This window comes from Bactrocera neohumeralis, chromosome 5 (assembly GCF_024586455.1).
Source record: "Bactrocera neohumeralis isolate Rockhampton chromosome 5, APGP_CSIRO_Bneo_wtdbg2-racon-allhic-juicebox.fasta_v2, whole genome shotgun sequence".
Taxonomy (NCBI): domain Eukaryota; kingdom Metazoa; phylum Arthropoda; class Insecta; order Diptera; family Tephritidae; genus Bactrocera; species Bactrocera neohumeralis.
Genome location: NC_065922.1, coordinates 17129927 through 17150491, shown reverse-complemented (window position 1 = coordinate 17150491; position 20565 = coordinate 17129927). Strand labels below are relative to the sequence as shown.

Below are 20565 nucleotides of genomic sequence, written 5' to 3'. Positions count from 1 at the left end.
ATACATATTTAAGTACAAATTATAACTACAAACATATGCGACAAAATCATCGGTCAATTAGTCATAGCCATTTGCGAATTTTCAGTTAGTCCACTCGTTTTGTTTGCGAGTGCCAATAGCCGCAAATAAGAAGTGAGATATTTTCAAACATTTCTCTATTGAAAATTTGTAGCACACAGTGACGATACATACATACATTTGTACATATGTACTCGCATGTGTCATTTGCTATTCACTCACCGAGCTATCAGATATGAATAGATGCTATTTTCAACAAATTGATTGCACACTTTGGTCGGTAAATATTTAGCAGGAACATGCAATACAGTGTGTCCGAAAAGTATATCTAATGAAATTTACCTTCACAAAGTTTGATTTGTATATCCTGGACGGGCTCTAGTATGTTTACCACGAATTTTGTAACACCCAAAAAGAAACTTCAATGACCCTATAAAGAAGCTATATGTACTTATATATGAAAAATGATCAATTTCGAGGTTCCCTACTTTTTTAAAGAAAAATACACAGATACTTCAAATTTAATGTGGAATTTTTATTATCATTCAAAAGATCATCCTTTGGCATATATTTTTTGAAGATTATCTCTTTCAAATGTTGTTTAGTCCAATTTTCGATGACTCGCTCGAGCATTTCGACTGATATTTTGCACCAAGCCTCAATTAAAGCGGGATTGTCCGAGTAGACCTAACATATCCCCACAGGAAGAGTATAACGATGTGATATCACACGATCTTGGTAGCCAATCTACCGGCCCAAAACGTGGAATTATCTGCTCACCGAAGTGTTATCTTAATAAATCCATTGACTGATGCGATGTGCGGGAAGTGGCGCTCTCTTGTTGAAAGCAAATGTCACCGAGATCACAATGTTCAATTTCAGGTATCAAATAGTCGGTTATCATAACGCAATAACGGTCGCCATTGACGGTTACGTTCCCACCGGCATCATTTTTGAAAAAATATGGGCCGGTGGAATCACCACACCAAACCCATGCTTTTTCTCGTTGAAATAGCAGCTCTTGAATCTCTTCAGGTTGCTCTTCGTCGCAAATGCGGCAATTTTGTTTGTTTACATACCCATTGATCCAGAAATGACCCCATCGCAGAAAAAAAATTGGCTCAAAAAAGTAAGATCTTCTTTGGAGTGTCCTCATCCATCCGGACAACATAACCCAGCCAGCGAAGCCACTGTCTCTTGATTCGTTAAACTATATTAATGCCGCAAAGGACCAGAAATCTTCTAAATTTTCCACTTTTCTCTCAAAACATCCTTCTTCCTCTTCACCGCTTACGTGGTTATAGCTGAGTTTTCAACATCGCGCCAGTCGTTCTTCCTTCTCGCTGTTTGGCGTCAATTGGAGATTCTAAGTGTATCCATGTCCTTCTCCATCTGGTCTTTCAAACAGAGGTCTTCTTCTTTCTCTGCTCCCCGGCGGGTCCTGCGTCAAATAGTCTCCGAGCTGGAGTGTTTTCATCCATTCGAACGACACGACCTAGCAACTGTTTTTTAATTCGCTAAACTATTTTAAAGTCGTCGTATATCTCGTACAGCTCATCGTTCAAACACAGCTGCGGTATTCGCCGTTGCAAAAGCAGTAAAGATCATCTCTCGGAAACTCTTAAGACCGGCTCATCAGATGTTGTCATCGTCCATGCCTCTGCACCATATAGCAGGACGGGGATGATGAGTGACTTGTAGAATGTGGTCTTTGTTCGTCAAGAGAGAGATTTACTTCTCAATTACCCACTCAGTCTGAAGTAGCACCTGATGGCAAGAGTTATTCTGCGTTGGAAGTCGAGTTCGAGTTAGTCGAAATTATCTTTCACTTCCATGTTATGGTCGTCAACAGTGACGTGGAGCCAAGTCGCGAATGCGACGACTGTTTGTTTGATGACAGGAGATATTTCGTCTTGCTCTCGATCACTACCAGACCCATTTGCTTCGCTTCCTTATCCAGTCTGCAGAGAGCAGAACTAACAACGCGGTTATTATGGCCAGTGTTATTGATATTATCGGCGTACGGCACTTTTGTAGAAGATTGTACCTTCTCTATTATTATCTCTAGCAGTAGATTGAAGGAGTCGCGCGATAAGGTTTCGCCTTGTCAAATACCTGGTTTGGTATCGGATGGTTCAGAGAGATTGATCTTGACGGAACCTTTAGTGTTACTCAATTATTAGATTTGTGGGAATACCAAGTTCAGATATAGCGGCATAGAGGCAGCTCATTTTCGTGCTGTCGTAGACGACTTTAAAGTTAACGAAGTGTGATAAGGTGCAATCAGTTTGTCGCCAGTCTTCCACACAGTACCTTGGACCTTGTTTGCAATATTAAGGAATCTCACCCCATGATAATTGGTGCAGATTGTGTGGTCCCCCCTTTGTGGATTGGGCAGAGCACACTTAGAGTCCACTAGTCGAGCATACTTTCATCCGACTATATTCAGCAAGGAAACTAACAGTTGTTCGCCGCAGCCTTTGAATAGATATCTGCTGCCGTAATCAATATATTTTTAGCCCGATACTCTAAGGCGATTTTACGACAATTTTTTCTTTGCAAAGAGAGTATTTTCTATGAAGTTGCTATTATGATATCAGCAAAATGGCGGTGTTCTCAACATCTTCCTAAATTTGTTGCACACTTTAAGCACTTAGTGTACTCTGATAAATATATAGAGTAAGACAAATAAATGCACTTCTAAATCAACATATATGCTCCATACTATATATCATAGAAATATCATTTTTATCGACTGATTTTTTCTCTTTTTCTCGCCAAGCTAATTTTCTTTTATAGCTCACATCTAAAGTGACGAGACATTTACCTCTGTACCCATTGGCATATATTACTTGATTTGACTTCGTCAATACATTGATCTCTCGGTTACGACTGCGTCATAGTTCAGTGCCATTTATCTCAACTGTTGCTCGCTGCCAATATACACACGCACGAGCGCATAGAGTGTCTTCGACCGCAACTGTGGGCGTGAGTGTACGCGTGTGTCTGGCGACACTGGCACGAGTCTTATTGCGTAAATGACCCTCAGGCAGATGTCGTTGAGCTAAAAGCCCTCAACACAAGTCAGATTTATTTTAATTATTTCACGCACACGCACACACACAAACATATAAACTAACGTGCGAATATAGCATTGTAATGTAATATGGATCTATTTTGCGAGCTATTGTCACATGCAGCAAGCAGTGCAAACCAATTGAGGCACACTTTTTCATTCCAAATACACATACATACTTATATAAAAATGTGGATTTGATATCTCTGCGACTTTTATATATACTTTTTATATAGATATGTGTATGTATGTATATTTTTTATTATTTTTTGTAATGTAATTTGCTTCGCACACAATTCTTTCGCGCGTGTTTGTGTTGTAGGTGGCGCCGATTTGCCTATTAATGCTCAGCTACACACACTTTTAGAAATATCTATGTACGTATGTATATCTTCTCTATTCACTTTTGAAAAGGTCAAGATTGGCTCCACATTATTCGGTACATTTGCATACGAATGCGGGATGAAGTGAATAAGCGACTGAAAAACCCAAAGCAAGAAAAACATTGAATATGACTAGCAATTGAGGTCATATTTTGAAGGTCTTTACAAGATAGCGAGCGCCAACAAGACAAGAGCTGACCTTTGTTGGAGGAAGCAGATGTGAGTATGAAGCAAACAATAGTTGGTAGCACGCATTTATTGGTGTTGGCTGGACGCCACAGCAATATATCTTTTTATCAATAAGACAAAAGAAATAAAATAAAAAAAAACACTTATGGAAAGGCGAAGTTCGGGTGCAACCGAATATTTTATACTCTTGCAGCTTGCAAGAAACAAAGCCAAGGAAATGCCTTAAGGTGCAAACCGTCGGAATCGAATCAATTATATATATGCAGTTGAACTTCCTTAACTCAACGCGTCATAGTACACAAACAAACTTCGATTTAGAAAGACTTCGAGCTATGGAAGAATGTGTGTGTGAAATTTGACTTCTATTGTCAATCCAAGAGTTCGAGTTGTATGGGGGCTAGATCAAGTTTTCGCCCAATTTCATCCATTTTAGACACAGAGATACAATGTTATGAGTAAAACGCGCTTTCCAATTTTCATTGCGATAACTCACACACTGACCGATATATGCGGTGTAGAGTCACCCGGAAGTTCGAAAAACGTCGTGGTAGATATATAGGAGCTAAGGGAAGTATTGACCCGGTTCAACCCATTTTCGATACATAGAGTTAATATTGCCAGGAGAGTATTCTGTCTACATTTTCATTGTATATCCCATACATTGACCAATATTTTCGGGCAACATTCAACTATAGTCTATATCTGGTAGTGAACGAGGGCAAGACGAAATATCTCCTGTCATCAAACAAACCGCCGTCGCACGTGCGACTTGGCTCCCATGTCACTGTTGACACTCATAACTTCGAAGTCGTAGATAATTTCGTCTATCTTGGAACCAGTATTAACAGCAATAACAATGTTAGACTCGAAATCCAACTCTGGACTAAGTAAGCAATTGAGAAGTAAAGTCATATCTGACGCAATACCCGCCATAAGAAGCAGAGGAAGAGCAAGATCTCCACTCCGTTGGAAGGATCAGGTGGAGAAGGACCTGGCTTCGCTTGGAATCTCCAATTGGCGTGACATTGCGTAAAGAAGAAACAACTGGCACGCTGTTGTTAACTCGGCTATAACCGCGTAAGCGGTGTTTACGCCAGTAAAAAAGAAGAGGAAGTCAACTATAGACACCGGGGTCCACAAATTCGGTAACTAGAGGCTTGAACAGTTTTGGTTGGATTTGGACAATTTATGGTCATAAGATGACATAATCTAAGGGCGTTATTCGTGCATAGTTTTATCTCATTTTATTAATTGCTTATTGATTTGTGTATTGGAAAGTGAAGGAATCGGATGAAATTTAAAATTTTGTTATATGCAAAGTAGGCGCGGTTGTAGTCCGATTTTGTGCATTTTCGTACTGTGACATAGGAATATGAGAAGAATAAAATTTAGTCAAAATCGATCGGGCAGGTCCCGAAATATGTGATTCACTTAAAAGTGTGCGGCGTTACGCCCAACGTCCAATTTTCACACCGGCTCCCACAAAGCCTTCTCATACTATCTCGAGTGTAAAATTATATGTCCCTGGCATATTTAGTCATTGATTTACCGCACTTTTCGTATAGTTTTACAGTTTTATATGGGGAATGGATGGAGTTATATTCGTCCTTTTTATCAGTGTTGATGGTGATGAATCGTTTTCCATATGATAGTGTTTTGGGGGCGTGGCAGTGGTCCAATTACGCCCATCCGCGAACTCGTAATTTTTTTGTACCAAGGAGCCTACATACCAAGTTTCATCGAGATATCTCAATTTTTATTCAACCTATGGACGGATAGACAGACAGTCACCCGGATTTCAACTCGTCTCGTCAACCTGATCATTTATGTATATATACATAACCCTATATCTATTTTGCTTTATATGAATAAGACTATTATACTCTGTAGCACCGGGTCGCAAGATTATAAAAATATACCGATATACTTAATTAAAAGATTTCCAACTAAACCATATGATTACCGATTAATACTTCGCGTGTGAGGTTGAATGGAAATCCAACTGAAGTAGCAATGATTAATCACCACTCGTATAATTCCCAGCGATTTCGCGTCCCACAGAGGCAAAGCCCAGCAATGCTATTACAACTAATTGATGGCAAAGTGCAAAAGCTTAGCAAATTATTGTAATTTATTTATAAGAAATGAATCCAAATGGGAAACTATGAGGTAAACAAATCAAACTAAGCCGCCTGAGGAGAGTGCCGATTGCAAGCAACACACCGCTCACTTGTGCTACGTCTCACGCACACACTTGCAAATAAACAAATGTGTATGCAAGTCGGCAACAACAACCGCACATTTGCATTTGCTCTCCTCTAATTCCACATTGCACCTCATTCTAAACAAAAGCGAGCGCGAGTTTTATTTCAAAGTTTATTTTTCTTAATCTTCAAAAGCGACGACAGCAAAAAAGCGCTAAATACAGTAGAAAGATAAGCAAATGCAACAATTATAAACAAATATACTTAATTATACATGAAGTAGAATCTCATTACTGGGAAAACAGACACAGATAAGCTTTAAGCTGCTTCGTTTTACATATTCTTAGATGTGTTTATATTTATATTTAACTTTATCAGCTTATTACTTGAATTTATTTCTTTTTATTTCCTCACTCGATTTCATTGAAATATAATATAATATTTAGACCTTGAAGTCCATCTACTATGTAGTACATATGTACATTTTTCATTCAACAATCGCTCCTATTTAGTCAAAAACGACTTCAAAAGTATTTATACATATGTACCTCTGTATATAAAGGGTGATCCATTACGAAGTTCTCTACTTTTTTAAGAAAAAAACAGAAGGACCAATGATTCCACCGGCCCATAAACCACATCAAATCGTTGTTTTTTGGATGAAACAGCTCTTATATCTTTTCGGACTGCTCTCCGTCCCAAATGCGGCAATTTTGCTTGTTACATACCCATTAAGCCAGAAATAGGCCTCATCGCTGAACAAAATTTGACGTCGGATCATCATGGAACGTTTCAAGTGCGCTAAGAGGGCACCGATATCGCTTGGGAAGGTCGAGCGACTCCAGTTCTTGCATAAGCTGTATTTTGCATGCTTTCAATTTAAGATTGTGACGTAAAATGCACCAAGTCGTTGCATATATCCGTCCGAGCTGCTGCGAACTGCGCCGGATGGACTCCCCTGGATCTTCGTGTACCTCTCAGCTACGGCTGCTATAATTACTTCTCTGCGTGCTGTCGGGCCAGTATAGAATGTATGTAGTTTTCATACAAACCGATCCAAACCAAGTTCTTGATTGCTGGCATTGATTCCAAACCAGGCCCGGAGGAATTTTTCTACTCATAATACCTGCTCAGGCCTTTAGATACACCGGGAGTGAAACACGAATTACGTGGCCCCATGTTGCCAACGCACTACTGCGACCTTAGCATCTATGGCTGAGCAACCTGCACCAAGTTGGGGCACTGCGCCGGCACATCACCCGAATGGCCAACAAAGGACCCCTACGGGCCATAGGAGCTCAAACAGACAGCATGACTCCCATCCGCTCAGTCCCCTCCCCCAACCTTCATTTCGCTGCAGTCCTTGTGCGAGAGCTACTTAGCAACTCCTGGTTCCTTGAACAGTGTGTCAGATCATCATACTTCGGAACGTTACATCAGTCAAATGCTATTCCTGCCCCAGCAACGCCCTACAGAGGCGTAGCCAACCAACACCACAGTGCGACAAGCGCCCCTGCGGGTTCCATAGCTGCAACAACTATCACCTCCCTCATCCTCAGGATCACCCACGGACCCTCGCAACAAACCGATGCAAATTAATGTTGTGTGGAAACTTTTTTATTTGACGAGATACATTTACGAAACTTGGCATGGATTATTGACCAAGGAAATGAGACAAAATGTGTGTTGAATTTGTTTAGAAAATGTGATTTCAACAATTTTCATCGGAAAGCATTAAACTTTTTTCCCATAAAGGGACTGAAGGCAGGTCAATCGCGATGTCGTTCTCTTTAAATGACTTGGAGAGAATAAAATAATCCTCAACTCTTATTGTTCCAAGTTAGTAGGTGAATTTGGAAAGCAGTTTCTCTGAAACTCTAGTGTTCCTTGATAGAGTAGTCGCCATAACGGAACTGTTTGATTCCTATACATATTGAATCCATATAATATACCATACCTTTGGCTCCGTCCAACCTTAAAGGTTTTTAAACCCGAAGAAATTAGTGAACTTATATTAATTCGAATATAGACGTCAGCACTGAGAAAAACGATTTCTTTTATTCTGAAAATCTTGGAATATAAATTTAACGTAGCCAACCTCAAAAACTATGTAATAAATAGGGTAATACCGAAAAATAACGTGAACGTGGAGCAAATGGAACCCGGTGCAACTGAAGCCGTTTTTACATACTGTGGGTTTCAAAACGTCTTACAGATCAAAATAGCCTTCACAAAGTAGTTCAACTTATTGGACTGACTTTACACAGGAACACTTGAGTCTCTCTGCGAAACAAAGCTGTTAGGCTTCTTCTAAATTTAAAAACAGCTGACGGTTCGCTGGCAAGTCCTTAATAGCAACACGTTTTCCACAACAACAGATTATACATAACCTATCGGTTGACCAAGATTTTATCCGGGCAAGAACTGGCGATCAGCGATCTTACCCTGTTCGGATTAGTAAGCAGTTTTAGGATACAGTTCTCTAAAGGTAGATAGCATAGTGCTTAATACACCTTCAAGGTTCAGGAATGTCTTCTGTATCGATGTACAGAACCGATTTTACATGTTTAAACTTACTGTTGGCTTACTAGAACAATGTTCAATTTATACCCCGAATATTTCTCATCATAACATACATACATACTTATGTATATATAGGACAATCAGTCGTTTCTGCTACCTTCAGCACATGTTTAATATAGAATATTTCCACCGAAAAATTCGGTTTACTGCTAAACCCCAAGTACCACATGATTTTATTTGTCGACAAACAGTTATGTGTTAACTAAAAATAGACGTCCACGGCACACCTCAAAAAAGTGCCGACAAAAATACCAATTTCACCGCCAACACACACAAACGCGCCTATCAAATATAAGTGCCTACACTTGTACATACATATCTACATAATTATATGCCAAGTAAGAGCAAGAATTCGGCGGAAAAGAAATTACACAAAAACCCGCAAACTGTTTCATCAGCTAAATAAACAGCTGAGGCATACACAAACAACAATAAATATTTGTAAGCAATTAGGTTAATAGCCGGTCGAATGAAGATGGAAATGAAAACCACAGAAAGCAGGAAGGAAACTCGATGTATGAAATCACAACAAAAAGCATGAAAATGAAATTCAAAATAGTCGGAAACATATGCGGTGAATAGTTTATTTGCAAATAATGTTTTCTATAGTTAATAAGCTACAACTTTTATGCAAATATTAGCGTGTGGTTTTAATTGATAATACTTAACGGTTGAGTTAGTTGGCTTGTGGATGTGGATTTCAATTTTAAACTTTAATACATAGTAGTACGCAGAAGTATGCCGCTATACACTGTGCACGCGGTGGTCTTCTATAATCTATCTTTCATTTCCGTTTCCTCGAGAAAAATTCCCTAAAATTTTCTCCATACAAGAGCTTGAATTTGATCGGTCAGCTCATATGACCTTATGCTATAGTCGTTTGATCCGAACTTCGGAGATAGTAGCGTTATTTTGGACAACAATCTAAGCCAAATTTCATACAGATATCTTGGCAAATAGGAAAAATTCCATACGATTTGATTTGGATTGGCCAGTTTTTATGGCAGTTATATGGCATAGTGGTTTGGTATCGGTGGTTTCGACAAATGAGCAATTGGTGAAAAATATATTGATATCTCGAAAATTGAGGTATTAGTTCGCGTATATTTAGGCAGAGAGAAGAACAATCAAACCTACATGGTTACATCGACTTTGGTTCCCACGCTGACACTTAATATAGTACAAGTATATACATTTTATATGATCACCGTTCTTTCTCAGTTCAGGGTATAAACAAGGTAACCGGTTAACTAGAAGGGAATCCCGCATATTACCTAAAAGCGGGCAAGACCCACTACTATGTTAAATGGGTCGAAAGGTCTTTGAACTGTAACCTTGATTCATCCCTCGGTGTACTAAACTACTCTAAACGCTTAATGCTGTTTTATCTAATCATTCTCAAGTTATTTCTCCCAAAACGACTGTAATTCTGTTTACAATGGATAAATATAAGTGAATACCGCCGATAGTCGTCGAAAGCGCCAGAAAACGCACGGTCGGCCGACAAGATTTTAGCAACAATTTTTGGGATTTGCAAGGAATTATTTTCAGCGACTACCTCAAACATAGTAAAACAATAAATAAATATTATTCCTTTTCTTTAATGGCTCGATTTAACCTGCCACAACAGAACTCTTTCGAATCTCAATTTCCCCACTTAGAAGCCATTCTTTAATACTGCTACGACCAAGATTACTTGCTTGCTTAAAGACGGTGTGTTTTTACAATATCATCAAGCCCCAAACCCACTCACTGTAAAATAATAAAACATAAATATATTTATACGCTTACAAATTACTTCAACTGTTTAATTTTTTTCAATTTTCATAATTTTTCTTTTTTTTTTGTGCAAATAGAAATGTTTGGTTTTTATATAAAATATTTATTTTATCCATTCTTTTGGTCGTTTTGGAGGCATCTTGTTACGCACTTTCCACATAATCAACTCCAAACAGGCACGAGAGTCTTCCACACTGTCGTGACCGTTGTTGCCACATTGAATATCGCGCTTTAAGTATTCTTTAGTCAGATTCTTAAGCGAATGACGATATGGAAAGCCTAATGGGTGTGGGAACTCGTCTGCTGTGTCCACAACCGTTTTATGAACAATCTTCAGCACACGTAAATCGTTCTCCATGCTATGACCAATGAGTATGGTATCGGCATCGATAAGTTGCAGCAAATCCTTTTGAACCTCGGCAAAGGTCTTCAAGTTTTTGTTTTGATTTTTACATAGATCTCTGGCGGTTACGCCTGAGAAGCGTGTACAATAATCGACAACTTCACATGTCGGCTTCACAAAATGGTCATAAACCACTTGACCATCGTAACCAACTAACGATACTCTGGCCACTTCGAGTCCACGTCCAGTGTAACACATTTCACAATCCAATGCGTACACTTTGGCTTCAACATCCGATTTATCAGGGCGTGGTTGTGTGCACAGAAAATCTTTATAGGGTCCGTTGTCCCCATCAATAATCCCATTCCACACGTGCAGCTTATTACGCTCGCAACCCTCTGAGTCTTTCTCACCCCCGCAGCATGTAAACCTCTCCTTAAACTTCCCCCAGTGGTAAATACAATTTTCTTTGGTAAAATATTCACCCGAAACGTCCACATGGAAGGGTCGCGCACAACGTATGCAAACATGTTCCAATAAACATCGGGTCGAATAGTTTGACTGGTTTCGTCGCTTAAATCGGTGTTTGTAGATCGAGACAGAGCCTTCTCCAAGGTAACCTACCACTGGGTAGCCATAGTGACGCAAATCAATTGGTGCCAAGATATGCTGATAGCGACGTAAACGTTTTACGAATTTGACTTCTGATAAATTGAGTTCTTTATCTAATGGTGGCAAGTCTTTTGACAGCACCACAACATTATAGCTTTCGGTCTTTTTAAGTTTGACCTCTTTTTCTGAAAGACTTTCTAACTCTTTCCGCTTCCTAAGTTCGTCTTCTTCTTGATTGAGTTCTTCTTGTTGTTTTGATAGCTCTTCAATTTGCTTCCTTATTTCTTCTTTCTGACGTATTAGTTTATTTGTAGCGATCTTCACTAATACTTGTCTTACCTTTAAGAAATTCAGTTTTAGATTTGTAGCCAAAGGTATACGTTCTTCTTGTAACCAGTCAACTAGTCCATGTTTCTGGAAGCTTTGTACGGTCTGTTTATTTGGAATTATATTTTTAGATTGTTCCTTTAAATTGCTCATGTTTTAAATGTTTCGTTCTTTGTGAGTATTTAGATGTAAAGTTGTTTAGTATTTTTTCCTTGAGATTTATGTTTTAGAAAACAAACGCTTTTATATAGTCTTCGGTGGAGTTATTATAGTAGATATTAGATGGCTTTTTAGCTGATTTTTTTTCCTAAAAAGATTGTGACGCTACCGTAGTTGAAAAGATACTAGATTTTCGAAAGGATTGTCGCTTCTTTTATAGGTGATTCCCAGTCATTTGGCACACGTTGCAGGTAGGCAGAGGTAACGAAGTTGATTGAAGGAGATTTAACTGCGTTCGGCTTGATCATTCGGCCCTTCGTGGTAATCTTATTTTTGGGACTTTCCAAGAACTTGCTTTGTTGTAGACGACTACCTGGCATTGTCTGGTAACGTAATCCTTTGTTCTAAATTTTTACGTAATCTAATTTTATTTTTATCTTCTGAAACAATGTTGCAAATTTTACCTGTAATCTCCTACTTTTTATTTGGGTCGCCTAGTTTTTTATGTAACAAAAGGATTATTCTTTTTACAGAAAAATCCTTTAAACATTTGTGGAAATGATTTTTAGTGTTACCTGCTGCTTTCTATGAATTATGTTTTATAAAATTTTAGTGAAACGATGTAATTATGATGAAAGTACATTCATGGTCACGTTAAGGATCATGCCTTGCTGCTTTGGTATTTTCATAGTTCCAAATCATTGTAAACGTTAATTGTAAACTTAAAAATAGTCTAAGACTAAGGATAGCTCAGCTTGAACTTGTAGCCCAAATGAGACTGTGCATCGATCCGAAAATATAATAAATAAAAAAATAATATGCAGAATTATAATGTTTTACTGAAAAATGCAAAATTAATTAATCTTATTCTTGAATTTTTTTTTCAAGAAATTGTTTGAAAAAAATTATTGAGGGATATTGGATTTTTTTCCAGAATATTTCTATTTAAAAACCTCTGTGGTTATTTGCTTTCTCAGACTAATGTTCGCCCTTGAAACTCGTTTTGTCTTAAAAACGGCGGGGGTTTTTCTACTTGATACAGAATCCTTCTTCCTGGAAATTTTTATTTTTATGTTGTCAATATTTTTGAGATGTTAATATAAGAAATGAACGTGAATTTAAGTGTGAATTAATTCTTATATCGACTCCCTCCTGCGACTAAAATTCTACAATATCGCATATTTCATAATTCATAGATTATCATTCGGAGTTACAAAAGACTATAATTATTTTTTCCAATTTCTTAAAATGTTGTCATGATATTTCAAATAAGCACCATTAACTATTAGATATAAAACCCTTCACAGAGAATCTTTTATAAAAAACATTTACCTTGATTTGGATTTGGATTCATGGTCCGATCTCAACAATGGGTTCGCAGCGTTGCCTTAAACAATAATCTAAGCTAAATTTCGTGAAAAAGTTTTCAATACAAGTATGGCAGCTGTGTGCGTGATATAGTGGTCCGATATCGGCGAATCTGTTCAGTGAGCATATTCTTAGGGAGAAACGAAAGAACAGATAAAAGAATATGACTAAATCGTCATTCGTATGTGAAATTACCAGTCTCCTTCATGATGGGCCAAAAGATTAAATCTTAGATATAAGTAGATTGGATATATAGTATGTTTAAGTAAAATAATTACTCCATTCAAAGACCTAAACACCATAAACAAGGAGAGGAAAGTTTAGTAAGATGCATAACAAAATGTTTACTCAAAACTTTGAGTTTTTTTTTTTTAAATCGAGTTGGGTTTCATTCTACAAATAATTTTTTATAATGAAGTTAGCCTTGATTTATTATTTATATTTATTTTTATTAGCTATATTCAATATGCTTTGGTTAGCTTAGGTTGACACATGGACTACTTTATGTTGTCAGAAGAACTCCTGGGTTCGAACTACAAATTAGCAAAACCTTTAGTAGCTAATACAAATTTGCACAGGCGTTTAACTTCCAATATATACGCTCTCAAGTGATTAAGTCTTGACCTTCCACCTCATCTTCTTCCATACAGCTTCCGCAGATGGCGTCTGGTATAATTCCCAGCCTTACTGCGTGGACGCCAATATAGAGGCTAGCCTTACTGAGGGCTAAGAGATCACTAGATTTCTTGCGATCGTTCTTGAGCCAAAAGGTGTTTGGGACAGCGCATGGTGGCCCAGCGTTGACCAAGCTTTCGCGAGGACCAGCTATTCAGTAGTAGAACACAAGAGGATATGGGAACACCGATCCGCTCCCAATCTACCGATAGCGGTTTAAGGTTGCCATCTCTTGCTAGCTCATCAGCTTTACAGTTTCCTGCGATTCCGCTGTGGCCTGGCACCCATACCAGTCTTAAGCAATAGTCCAGAAGCAACCAGTTATGGCCTATGGGAAAGAAATTGTGTTCCACCAGAACAACGCCATACCCAACGACAGAGATCGCTTGGCTAGCATTCACCTAATAGTCACCTGACATCAAGTGATTACTAACTGTTCCTAGCTATGGTTAATGATTTTGCTCTTGAAAAATTTGTCTAAAGTGAAGCTTGCGAAAATCGACTGTTCTAGTTTTTTTCCGAATATCGATAAGGGCTTCCATGTGTATATTATGGAATCAACTTCAAAATGGCAACAAGTTTTCGAACAAAACGGTGCATATCTCATCTCAAACGGTTCATGGTAACTATATTAAATGAACCCTTTATAATTTGCAACAATAACGGATTGGTTTCATTAGACCTATTATTCAAATTTCTTCTCTTTTTCAATTTTGTTTGTTGGAACCCCAAATATTTCTTCAATTAAAAACTGTACAGTTTTAATTTGTATCTATTATAGACAACAACTTTAACAGTTTAATTTCAATTTTTAATTCGATATATTTCTTTATTATTTCTTACAACTAACTGCTTAATATAATATAATAAATATATACAATAATAACAACTATGCTAGATCAATATATTTACGTACTTTCCACATCATCAGTTCCAAGCATGCTTGCGTATCTTCCAAACTATCGTGACCCTCATTCCCACATTGAATTTCGCGCTTTAAATATTTTTTAGTCAGACTTTTAAGCGAACGGCGATATGGGAAACCTAAGGGGTGTGGGAACTCGTATGCTGTATCTACTACCTTCTTATGAACTATCCTCAACACACGCAAATCATTCTCCAAGCCATGACCAATGAGTATGGTATCGGCGTCGACCAATTGCAGCAAATCCTGTTGAACTTCTTTTAAGGTTTTCAAATTCTTGTTTTTATTTTTACATAGATCGCTTGCGGTTACACCGGAAAAGCGTGTGTTATAATCTACAATTTTGTCTGTGGGCCGCACAAAATGATCATAAACCACCTGACCATCGTAAGCAACCATTGTGACCTTAGTTACTTCGAGTCCTCGATCGGTGTAACACATTTCACAATCCAACGCGTACACTTTGGAAGCAGCAGGTGTTTTACCAGAACGTGGCAGTGTGTGCACGAAATCACTGTACGGCCCATTTGTACCATTGACAACACCGCTCCATACGTGTTGTGAGTGACGTTCACAGCCTTCCGAATCCTTAGCACCTGAACAACATGTGTATTGTGTGGTATAACACCCTTTGCTGTATGTACCATTTAGTTTTCCCCAGTGAAAAGTGCAGCTTTCGTGGCTTACATATTCAAAGGAATCGGTAACGTAGAACGAACGCCCACATCTTGCGCAGATTTTCTTTGCTTCTCCTAAAACGTCTGCTTCATCTTCACTTGTTTCGGTAGAATCACAATCCATTGCTGTTGTACAGCTATCTCCTGAATCCGAACTCCTTGAGGGTGAACGTGAACTGCTACTGCTTTCCGACTCGCTCGAGTTGTTTCCTCGTAAACCAAACTGGTGAGGTATATACTTAAAAATTTCGATGCAACCTTCGTGAGTGGTGCTCTCCGTTGGGTAGCCATAGAGACGTAATAAACACGGTTCCATAATATACCGATGTAAATGTTTCACGAACTCAGCCTCCCCCAAATTAAGCTTGGCGAACTGCAGTAAAGGTGTGACAACATCTGTTTTAATATCTTCGATGTTCTCAGATTGGACCTCTAATATAACTTGCTGGTGGCATAGGAAGTCCTCGTCTTCAAGCTGTTCTACAAACTGCTGTTTTTGCATCAGCTGGAGCTCATATTTTCTCCGCAATTCTTGTTGGCGATGTTTCTTCTCTCGTTGTTGTTGCCTTTTCAAATCGCGTTGCTGTTTCAATGTTTCTTGTCGCTTCTTCTTCTGCAATAATCTTTTTCCTTCAAGCTCTTGTTTCTGTTTGAGCTTTTGATCGCCTAATTTTTGTTGTTTACTCTTTTCTTTCTCCAGCTTTTTTCTAATTTCTTGGTCTTTCTTCAGCTCTGCTTGTCTCCTCTCTTTCAACTGTATCAGCTCTTGCAGTTGCTTCGATGGCAATCGTTTCTGCCGACGATTCACATTAATAAAAGTAAAGACTCGGTGATCCAAGGTTTTTGGTGCAAGATCACAGAAAGTTATCAGAAGCACTGCTGCACGTAGCAGTGGTCTGATGATATAGTCGAACAGTGGTCTAACATCGTGCAGAATCTGACTAAGATAGACTGGTTGCAGTTGTCGTTGATTCATTTTTTAAACGCGATGAACAAATTTCTATTATCTCAGGTGTGGTGTGTAGCTTTCGAAGTCTGATCGAAACTATGCCATGGAAAGGATAACAGCTACTTATATACTCTTAGTAACAGGCAGGTAGAAATTTCAATAACTTTTTGTGCAATCCCTTGGCCCACAGACTTACCTACCACACAGGTACTCAATCAAACAAATGATGACCTGTGTTACCCATGGAGTGGTAAACTAAACAATACAAACTAATGATCAATTTAATGCATTTGAACCACAACATAATGCTTGAATTATTTTTCTAAAAATTACTTAGTTTCAAGGTGTTCTTTTCTCCATCCAAATATTATATCCATTATATCCGAAGTACTTGTAATTTTAGATAGTCTTATTACGGTATTCTAAGATTCCCAGTAATTTGGTAATATCCAGAAGAACATATCGGAGACCTTAAGCTATATATAGTAGATATATTTTGTTTATAAGCACAAGCCTGCGAGTAGTATATAGCCTTCAATGGCGGTCGAGAGCTTGTTGAAGACGAGAGAGCATCGTTCTGGACGACCTTCGAGCTCTTGAACTGATGAAAATATTAAAAAGTGAAAGATGCCGCGTTTGAAAATCGTCAGGCAAGTGCTAGAGAGATGACAGGAGAGCTCGACATCTCTCGCAGGTCCGTTCGAATGACTCTGGTGGATATATGTATTGGGTATGAAACGCTTTCTTACTAGACACGTCTCGATAAAGCTGAATATTTTCAAACAGAGTAACGTAAACAGGTCTCTTTGGACATCCTTGATCGTGCTAATTCCGATCTCACATTCATGAAGAACATTACAGCTGCCGATGAGACATGGGTTTATGAGCTAACGAGCCGAAACCAAAAAAAGCCACGCCAAAGCCGCTCAAAAATCAGTGTGATGTTGATTTTTTTTTTACGACATTCGTGGTTTGGTGCGTCATGGATTTGTTCCGGAGGGACAGACGGTCAATAAGAAGTTCTATTTGGACGTATTGAGGCGTTTGCTTGAGAACATCGATAACGGCCGGAATTGTGGAAGAACAATTCATGGATTTTACAAGATGATAATTCAGTGGAACCCGTTTTCAGTCGATCGAAGAGATAAAACAAAATTTGCTTGTATGGAAAAGTTTTTTATTTGACGAGATATTCGCGAAATTAGGCATGGGTTGTAATCCAAGACAACGGAACAATCTCCGAAGAAACAATAGCATATAGGGGTACCATACAACTAACCGATTACCAGTTTGTTCAATAAGTTTTGTCGTTTGATAAGAAAAACACAATTTTATAATACAAAACACACTTTATTATTCAGTATAATCTCCCTGAACATTAATACACTTGCTTCAACGATCCTCCAATCTGTGGATCGCATCCCTGAAATGAGAATCCGGAAGTCTGTAAAATACGCTTCTATAGCCGTTATGACCACTTACTTTCATGGAAAACGCTTACCACCCATACATTTTTTGAGTTCTGAAAACAAATGGAAGTCGCTGGGGGCCAAATCTGGTGAATACGGTGGATGCTCCAACAATTCGAACTTTAATTCATGGATTTTAGCCATTGTCAAAATGCTCTTGTGACACGGTGCATTGTCCTGATGAAAAAGGATTTTTTCTTCTGCAAATCGGGCATTTTTTCACGATTTTTTGCTTTCAACTGGTCCAAAAGGTTGCAATAATATTAAGAATTAATTGTTTTACCAGTTTGCAAGTAATCCACAAACCAAATTCCTCTCACATCCCAAACAAAAACTGATGCCATAACCTTCTTGACCGATTTCCGGACACTGACTCGTTTCGAAGCCGAACAACTAGGTTCATACCAATCTTTAGCCTCTTGTTTTGATTAAGGATCATGGTGATAGACCCAAGTCTCATCCATAGTGATGAATCGACGCAGAAAATCCACTTTATCCTTTTTTAAAACGCTCCAAATGTTGCTGAGAATGTCGCACACAACTTTCTAAAACCCTTAAAATATGGCTCGCACTGCCTAATAAGCTGTGTAGAGCCTATACCAAATCTCTCTCAGTCAATCGACGATCTTCCGAAACCATATTCTGTATTTTGGCTATAATTTCTGGTGTTGATGCGCTTTTTGGACGTCCCTTTGTCACAGTATTTTTTTACAATGGAAAAAATCGTAAAATAGATGTTTGACAACTCTACATTCATGAAAAGAATCATTACAGGCGGCGAAACGTGGGGCCTGAAAGAGGTGTTTGACAACGTAGCTGAGAACTCAACATTCATCAAAAACGTATTAATACCGGTGACGAGACTTGGTTCTCGGAAAAAAACAAGTTCCTTAAAGGAAAGAATGAGTATGCCAAGCAGAGGCTTACAACAAGTTTTCCATACACTTCGATTAAGCCGCGAAAACTACCGGTCCGATGCGTTCTAACCTTCTCCGGACAGCAAGCATAATCCTGAGACAACGTAACGTAACAAACATAACTTGTGACCATTAAGTGATGAAACATGGATCTACTGGTATACACACAAGAGACCAAAAAACAAACGAAATTGTTGTGAAATCCTACAAGCTTTTTGCGAAAGCAGTTCTATTCTCAGAAAAGATGATAACCCCGTTTTCTGGGATTCTCAAGTTGGTATACATATAGTCTATACATCAACTAACTGGAGAAGCGCAAAACTCTCACAGAGCTATAATATATTAAATTTTGACCATGTTCGCTGTTAATGGATTACCTGCTTTTACGGGTTTAAAAAATCGATTTTTTTATTATCTTATGAAATTTTACCACATCTCTAGAATATGGTCCTAAGTTTTCAAGTTGAGCCGAGTAATAGTTTCGGAGATACGGCCTTAAAAACTAGACACGCTCGAGACTAGCTAGGCTAAGTACTTTCTCGAAACTTTGTTTTGAAGTCGATTCTCGAGAAACAACTACACAAACGATGTTCATGAAATTTTACACAGGTCTTTCAGATACAATTTTTAAAGAATCGGACGAAGGATTTTTATTCCGATTACTATTAGAAAAAAAAATGTCGCGAAATTTTCGTTATAAAATTAAATAAATAATTAATTAAATAATTTATAAAATATTTCTTTTTTTATTTGAGAAAACAATTGTTGAAAAAATGCTGTTTTTTACCCGAGGAAACCCCTTGACCAATATTACAAAATTACAATATTTAAAGTTAATTTAATTTAATTTAAAATTAATTTAATTAAATTTACAAACAAAATAATTTTTTGCTTTGCTGTATTCAATATTTATTAATTTTTTTTCAACAAAACTAGCAAGAATTTAAAATTGCATATTTAGTCATTTATTTGCATAGAAACATAAAAGATTAATAAAGTTCCGGTATTATTTTTGATCCGATTTGGCGCTTATCCTCTCGCACTCTCCACTTCATGAGCTCTAAACAAATGCGCATATCCTCCAAACCATCAGGACCTTGGCTGCCATCTTGAGTGCCGCGCTTTAAATAAATCTCAGCCAAGTTCTGAAGTGACCGACCGGGGAACAAACCCAATGGATGTGCGAATTCGATAGCTATGTCCACGATATTTTTATGCATAATGCGCAACACACGCAATTCATGTTCTAAACAGTGTCCAATGAGTATGGTATCGGCATCAATCAATTCGAGCAAATCCTGTTGCACGTCGGACAACCTCTTAAAAATTCTTCTTTCAAGTGTATCCGTGCGACTGTTGTCCGAGTAGTACATCCAATAATCTACGATGTCAGTTGTCGGCTGTACATATTGGTCATATACTAATTGTCCGTCGTAGCCCATCAACATTACCTTGGTTACCTCGAGTCCGCGCCCAGTGAAACACATTTTACACTGGAGTGCATACACTTTGGGCGCGTCGTTGGTTTTTTCACAACGTGCACGCGTACGTAGGAAGTCATTGTAGGGACCGTTTAGACCGTCCACAATACCACTCCATATATGTAGCGGATGGCGTGCACAACCTTCGGAACCTTTGTGACCCTCACAACAGGTATATTGTGGAATGTAACCTCGTTTCCCTTTATAGGCGTAGTGTAGCTTACCCCAATGATAAGTGCAACTTTCACGATTTAAATATTCGCCCAATTCGTTGACATAGAAGGGTCGCCCACAGCGAACGCAATCTTTCCGCAAGGACTCATCGAATTGACGGCAGTTTTGTTCCTTATCATAGATCATTACACAATCTACATTGTTATCGTTCGTATCTGATATCACTGAAAATGAGCTGTTAGTGCTCGACGATACTA

The 20565-nt window shown here is 38.3% G+C and overlaps 2 protein-coding genes across 2 annotated transcripts; both read right to left on the bottom strand.

The window, feature by feature from the left end:
• Positions 1-10335: 10335 nt before the first annotated feature.
• On the bottom strand, positions 10336-11667 carry LOC126758281 (exonuclease GOR-like). Its single transcript, XM_050472495.1, has one exon. The coding sequence runs from the start codon at positions 11665-11667 to the stop codon at positions 10336-10338; it is 1332 nt and encodes a 443-aa protein (XP_050328452.1).
• Positions 11668-14605: 2938 nt separating this feature from the next.
• Positions 14606-16294, bottom strand: LOC126758274 (putative exonuclease GOR). Its single transcript, XM_050472489.1, has 3 exons — positions 15881-16294; positions 15502-15688; positions 14606-15390 (listed from the first exon to the last, which is right to left on the bottom strand). Exons 1-3 carry the CDS (start codon positions 16292-16294, stop codon positions 14606-14608), a joined length of 1386 nt encoding a protein of 461 aa, XP_050328446.1.
• Positions 16295-20565: the final 4271 nt, after the last annotated feature.

Excerpts from the sequence above, each read along its gene's own strand:
- LOC126758281 (XM_050472495.1), bottom strand. The coding sequence starts at position 11,667 with ATGAGCAATTTAAAGGAACAATCTAAAAATATAATTCCAAATAAACAG.
- LOC126758274 (XM_050472489.1), bottom strand. The coding sequence starts at position 16,294 with ATGAATCAACGACAACTGCAACCAGTCTATCTTAGTCAGATTCTGCAC. Across the intron at positions 15,689-15,880 it reads AACGCGATTTGAAAAGGCAA|GCCAAGCTTAATTTGGGGGA; the intron begins CAACAACGAGAG and ends TTACTGCAGTTC. Across the intron at positions 15,391-15,501 it reads CTCGAGCGAGTCGGAAAGCA|AAGCAAAGAAAATCTGCGCA; the intron begins GTAGCAGTTCAC and ends ACGTTTTAGGAG.